The sequence below is a fragment of the Zingiber officinale genome, chromosome 5B (assembly GCF_018446385.1).
Source record: "Zingiber officinale cultivar Zhangliang chromosome 5B, Zo_v1.1, whole genome shotgun sequence".
Taxonomy (NCBI): domain Eukaryota; kingdom Viridiplantae; phylum Streptophyta; class Magnoliopsida; order Zingiberales; family Zingiberaceae; genus Zingiber; species Zingiber officinale.
The window spans coordinates 103,535,886-103,542,550 of record NC_055995.1 but is presented as its reverse complement, the minus strand read 5'-3'; the positions used below and the strand labels follow the sequence as shown (position 1 = coordinate 103,542,550).

Below are 6,665 nucleotides of genomic sequence, written 5' to 3'. Positions count from 1 at the left end.
ATTTTCAACAATATACAGCATGATAAGAAATTATTCGTCAATTAAATTTGCCGTTCTAATCTTCGCTACTACTTACAAGTAAGGTCCCACTCCTGATTATAAGATCATACCAGCTGGTCTAATGGAACACTATTCTACAATATCTACGGATCCTACTATTTATATAACAAATTTTACAATTAATTAATTTGTCAATGCATACGTAGACGAGTAGCCAAAAACCTATGAATTCTCCACGTTCAGACAATAACAAAAAAAAGAATTGATGAGATCACCGTATACAAACAGAGAAAACTAATTAAGTGAAAAATACATAGTATTTGGACTAATCCCCCTTGAGAATTCAGACCACGTCCGTCAAAATGGACCATTCCGTGTTCAGCCTGCTAACTTACCATACAGTCAAAATGTATACCATACAGTCAAAATGTATACCATACAGTCAAAATGTATAGACATATGATATCCTACGGACTACTTCCCTCGTGATTTTTTTTTTGGTCAGAGGCGTCTGAATTTAATTTAGGCGTCTAAACTCCATTTTTTTTATTTTTAAAAAATAAAATTTTATTAACTTAAATATATTATAATGTATACCATCCTTAAATCTTAAAATCTTAAAATTTAAATATATATAATATAACTCGTGAGCATTTAAAATTTTTAATTTTAAAAAAAGAAATTTAGAGGGAAAAATAAAAGATAAATTAAAGATGACTACATATATTAATATAATGGTTAAGATATAGAGAAATACATGCTTGAACATATGAGTTTTAAATCTCTATCATTTTAATTTCCACCACCATGTTCCAAATAATTAATTTTCTAAATTAAATTTTGAGCAGAATAGACTACGTTACAAAGTCACCCCAATTTCCTCACCGAGACCCCTATAAATATGATTGCACTTAAACACATTTCACCACTCACACGTTATCTATAGAGCAATAAATTAAATATCTCTCCAGCTTCTTGTAGTCATGGATAAATTTATCTGCGTCAACGTTATCTGCACCATTGTTTTAATCTCTCTTATCACTGTGCCAAACCGTACGATCTATATATCTTTCTCATCTCTCTATCTAGCTTATTTATTTATAACGATCACGTACTGTTTTCCATGAGAATTAAATATTTAATTTATATGAACATGAGAATCCTTGTTGTGATTTAATCTGTATGCAGGTGTTCATGGCATCGGCGTCTGCTATGGTCGGGACGGCGACAACCTCCCTTCGCCCTCTGACGTCGTCGCCCTCTACGGCTCCAACGGCATCTCCAATATGCGCATCTACTCGCCCGCCCAAGATGCCCTCCAAGCGCTCTCCGCCTCCGGGTCCAACATCCAGCTCATCGTCGGGGTCCCCAACGACAACGTCCAATCCATCGCCTCCGATCCCTCCGCCGCCACCTCCTGGGTCCAGAGCAACATCGTCGCCTTCCCCGGCGTCGCCTTCAGCTACGTCGCCGTCGGCAACGAGCTCATCCCTGAGAACCCGGGCCTGGCCCAGTTCGTCCTCCCGGCCATGCAAAACATCCAGAACGCCATCAATGCCGCCGGGCTCCAGAGCCGCATCCGCGTCTCCACCGCCGTCTCCGCGGCCGTCCTTTCCCAATCGTTCCCTCCCTCGCAAGGCGCGTTCGGGCCGGATTCCATGCGTGCGATAGTGCAGTTCTTGGCCTCGAACGGAGCTCCGCTGCTCTTCAACGTGTATCCCTACTTCAGCTACAGGGACAACAGTGCTCAGATCTCGCTGGACTACGCGCTGTTCCAGTCTAGCGGAGTGGTGGTGCAGGACGGCCAGTTCGGGTACCAAAATCTCTTCGACGCTATGGTGGACGCCGCCTACGCGGCGCTGGAGAAGGTGGGGGGATCGAACGTGAGGATCGTGGTGTCGGAGAGCGGGTGGCCGTCGGCGGGGGGCTTTGCTGCGTCTATCGACAACGCCAGAACTTATAACCAGAATTTGATCCGACACGTCGGCCAGGGAACGCCGAGGAGGTCCGGAAACGCAATAGAGACGTACATATTCGCCATGTTCAACGAGAATCAGAAGGGCGGGGACGAAACCGAGAGGAACTTTGGCTTGTTTCGTCCCGACAGGCAGCCGGTTTACCCTATTTCATTTAACTAAAAATAGTATACGCCGATGAATAATGTATATGAAATAAGCATTAGGATCGATGCATGATTCATGTGTTAATCCTGATCCACTGCAACTCATAATGTATGGAATAAATGTCTGCTTCTGGATGCATCAATAAATATTTATAATTCTCTCCCTAAATTATATTTTGAAATGATACTATAAAAAAAGGAATATAAACATATAAAATATTATAAATATATTTTTGAAATTTAACAAAGGACTTGCACTCAACCGAGCCAGGCCTTTACGGCTTTTTTTTAAAATAAATAAAAATAAAAATTATTTTTAAGAAAACACTAAAAAAATAAATTTTAAAATTAAAATAAATTTTATTAAATTAATATTTTTAATAAATAATATTGAAAATATTTGATATAAATGTATCTATTGTCGGTATTTTATAAAAGAAAATGATGGGTAATGTTGGACCTAATCTCATGAGCTTGGTTAGGCCTAGGCCCATGGGCCATGATCTTGACACCCAGTTCAATTTATTTGCATCCGAGTCGATCCAAGCATGACCCATATTACGTCAAGCGAGGTCGGGCAATGGGTGGTCTGTTCTGGTTGACACCCCTTATCTATCCATTGAATCGAAAGCCATCAATTGTAGACCAATCTATAGAACTTCCTACTTCAACTGTAAGTACGTAGTCCTTGAAAGAACAGCCCAGATCCTCTGGACCGTGAAAAGTGATCTAGGGGATGGTCCCTTGATTTGGATTGGTAAAAATGAATGGTCCCCATCTATTTTATGAATGGAGACCATCTTCTGAATCAATCCAAGCCAAGGAATCATCCCCTGGACCGCTTTTTGCGGTCCAGAGGATCTACCCTCTTGAAAGAAGGATTCTTCGACTTTACTCAAAGTCAATGCCAAGTGTGACAAGGCTTTAGAAACAATCCTATTCAAATTTACATGAATATAAGTCTTTTGGTGTTCAAGATCATCTTCAAACTTGATGGCATCCCTTTAGGATTGAAGTGTTTGGCAACTTCATGCTTGATCTGTCCATCAACTTCATTCTACACGCTTGAATCATTTTATCAAACATAAATCACTCATTTAATATTAATACAGGTTACAATGAGCGGACCAAGGTCAATAGAGGAGGACATCTCCCTATTTGATTATGATTGGAAGTCCAGCGCCAAGGCTCACTGAATCGGCCTGGTCGGATTTCAAGCCAGGCGAAAAAAAGACCGATCGGTCCTTAGCTAGTCGGATATAAGGGATTCAGTGCTTTACCTTTGAACTAAAAAGACAGTGTGTCCAGTCATTCAATAGTCGATCGAGTTTAAGCACGGTCGCCCTTACAGGTCGGTCGAAATGACTAACTCATCTCACATTCGACCAACCATAAACCTTTACTCTATATGAGTCTTTCTACATATGCCCAGTCGTCCTAATCACAAGTCAACCCTATGGATATCGATTCAATAATAAAATGGGCATAGGATTTCATACCCATTTCTTCTATGCCTAAGTGTAAGATAGCCTTATACATTCAGTCAGAATGTCAAGTGCACTTAACCACAAGTTTGGTTATGCTCGGCCGAACAAGGGTCCGATCGAGCCTAAAGCACTTTGGCTCAAAATACTTATGAACTACTTAGAATACAGTTTCATTTCTCCAGAAGCCCATGTACGCCCAATCGCATAAAAGACCCACCGGGTCTAAGACGCTTATCTTCATATTATTGCCCGAACGGATCTATAACACACACATGTCATCAGAGTGATTTCCAGCGTGCGCAGGTTATCATATTGTTTCTCAAACAGATTCCCAACACGTCCAAGGCATTCTATTATTTCTCGAACGGATTTCTACATAGCCTTCAATATATAACAAGGCATCTTAATACAAGGGCCCACATAAAAACGACCGACCTTATAGGCCGGCCGGGACATACTCAGCCAACAACATAATTAGAGAATCCTAACAACCTCTCAGAATAACAAATATATGCCAGAGAATATTCTTCTAGAAACTTCTTTAGTGACCATCGTATCTCCTATTAGTCGACCATTTATAACAACATATTCTTTTAGCAACCCTAGCAATAACAGAAACTATAAATGGCAAAAGAGGTATACATGTGGGTAAAAGGGAAGATTCCTTAGATAATTATGGCCCATTGCCTACGATGTACACTTTCCTTTACCGAACAAACTTTGACACACTGTGTCATCTCATAATTGCGAAGGTTATGTGAGATGGTATATAAAGGTGGAGTCCTTTTCGTGGCGAAGGTACGTTCTCTGAACATCTGTAACATAATCTATTGTTCTTCATTCACTCGTTTGGACTGGTACTAACTTGAGCGTTGGAGGTGTTGGAGTGTATACTAAAAGCCTAGCTTTTGTAAACATTTATTTTTGAAATAAAAGAATCATATTGGTCAATAGTTATATTTATTTGTTAAATATAATTGTTCAATTAATTTATATAAGTAGATAACATGGTGTGTGGTGTCACACTCAGAAGATCATGTTGTTGGTTCTTTATAAATTATAAACAATTGCTCACGACTAAGATGGAAAGGAACAAACCATCGGAATAGTCGTAGTGTAATTAAGTATTAGTTTATCTTGATTAATAAATTATACTGGTACACTATAAGTGTATTGAGAATGGTCATTTAGGTAAGTTCTTTTTGTACTGACTTAGTAAAAGAACTAGACCTTAGTTATTATGAAAGTGTGTGCTCTTAATCCTAATATAATAATAAGTACATATATTTAATATTTATTTCTTTGACTTATCAAAGGGTGAGATTTAACTCGATAAATCAATATGCCCGATAAGTTGGGAAATGATATTACTTATAGTGTGTGTTGTTGATTATAGAAGGAATCTATGTCCTAGTTATCTAGGTTGAGAATGTCCCCAAGAGGAGCTCATAAGGATTGTCATGTTAAACCCTGCAGGTGGACTTAGTCCGACATGACAATGAAGTTGAGTGGTACTACTCTTGGAGCTAGATATTAATTAAGTAAGTTGTTAGTAACTTACTTAATTAGTGGGCATTCGTTATCTTAAACACAGGGAGACTAACACACTCATGATAAGAAGGAGCCCATAATGTAATTTGGGATTGGTGCGGTAGTACAATAATAATTCTCTAGTGGAATGAGTTATTATCAATGAACTTGAGTTGTGTGTTCGGGGCGAACACGGGATACTCAAGCTCATCGGAAGGCCAAAACCAATTTCTCCTCTAGGTCCCTGTCGTAGCCTCATTAAAGCCTCAAGTCCATCCAAATATAAGCCCATCTTGGTGTCCAAGAAGGGGGTCGGCCCAATGCTTGGTGACCAAGCAAGGGTCGGCCACATTGTCCTCTTCAGGGGTCGGCCCCTTGCATGGTGTCCAAGCAAGAGGGGGCCGACCATAATAATTCAAACAAGGAGGGGTGCTTTTGAATTTTTAAAATCTTCTCTTTGTAGAAAACTATAAGTTTTAAAAGAGAGATTTTAAATTTAAAAACTTTCCTTATTTGAACTAGGCCACATGTTTTAAAAGAAAGTTTAAAAGTTTTAAAACTTTTCTTTTTTAACCATCCTCATGGTTTAGAAAAAAAAAAGGAAGAGAAGTTTTAAAAATTTAAATTTTCTATCACCATGTTAAAAAAGGAAATTTTATAAGAGAAGTTTTAAATTTTAAAACATGGTTTTAATTTTTTTAAAACTTTCCTTTTTTAACTCCTACTTTAGGAAATTGAAAGAGAGCTTATAAAATTTTATAAGAGAATTTCTTCTTGTAAAATTTTATAAAATATATATATATATTTCCTTCCTTATAGGGGCCGACCACCCTTGCTTGGTGCCCAAGCAAGGGGCCGGCCAATAGGATTAAATTATCATCCAATCAAATATATAATTGGTGATTGATTCAATCAAGAGGAAAGAAAAGGGAAAATTAGAGGAAATTTTTAATTTTTATAAAAATTCTTCCCTTATTTGCCTTGGGCAACTAATATAAAAGAAGGGGTGAGGAGACTGTTGGTGCAACCTTAGGTCAAAGTTGACCTGGTTGACCAGACTCGAGTTGACTTGACTCGAGTTATGTTTTGATGTTTGACGAGTTATGTTTGACGATGTTTGACGTGAACAGAAAAGTTGTATCTTGATGTTTGACAAAGATACAAGCTTGGGAGATTGTGGGTGCAACTCGTGGTCAAGGTTGACCTGGTTGACCCGAGGTGAGTTGACCTGACTCGGAAAAGTCCAAGCAGGGAGCTTGGCACGGGAGAAAGTCCAAGTATGGAGACTTGGCACGGAGAAGTCCAAGTATGGAAGCTTGGCACATGGAAAGACGGAGAGGGCTCGGTAGCTCGTTCTCCGGACTGTGGTCAGAGAGGGCTCGGTAGCTCGTTCTCTGGACCGGATGTGGAAAGTCCTGGTGAGTGAAGCCAGGTGAAAATCCTAGCGAGTGAAGCTAGGTGAAAGTGAAAGTCCTGGTGAGTGAAGCCAGGCAGTTAGAAAGTCCTGGTGAGTGAAGCCAGGCAGC

General features: G+C 39.4%; 1 protein-coding gene across 1 annotated transcript; it reads left to right on the top strand.

Annotated features, from left to right (window-relative positions):
- Positions 1–927: 927 nt before the first annotated feature.
- LOC121985249 (glucan endo-1,3-beta-glucosidase-like) lies at positions 928–2,291 on the top strand. Its single transcript, XM_042538575.1, has 2 exons — positions 928–1,053; positions 1,189–2,291. The coding sequence occupies exons 1-2, from the start codon at positions 984–986 to the stop codon at positions 2,136–2,138; spliced, it is 1,020 nt and encodes a 339-aa protein (XP_042394509.1). The 5' UTR covers positions 928–983; the 3' UTR covers positions 2,139–2,291.
- Positions 2,292–6,665: the final 4,374 nt, after the last annotated feature.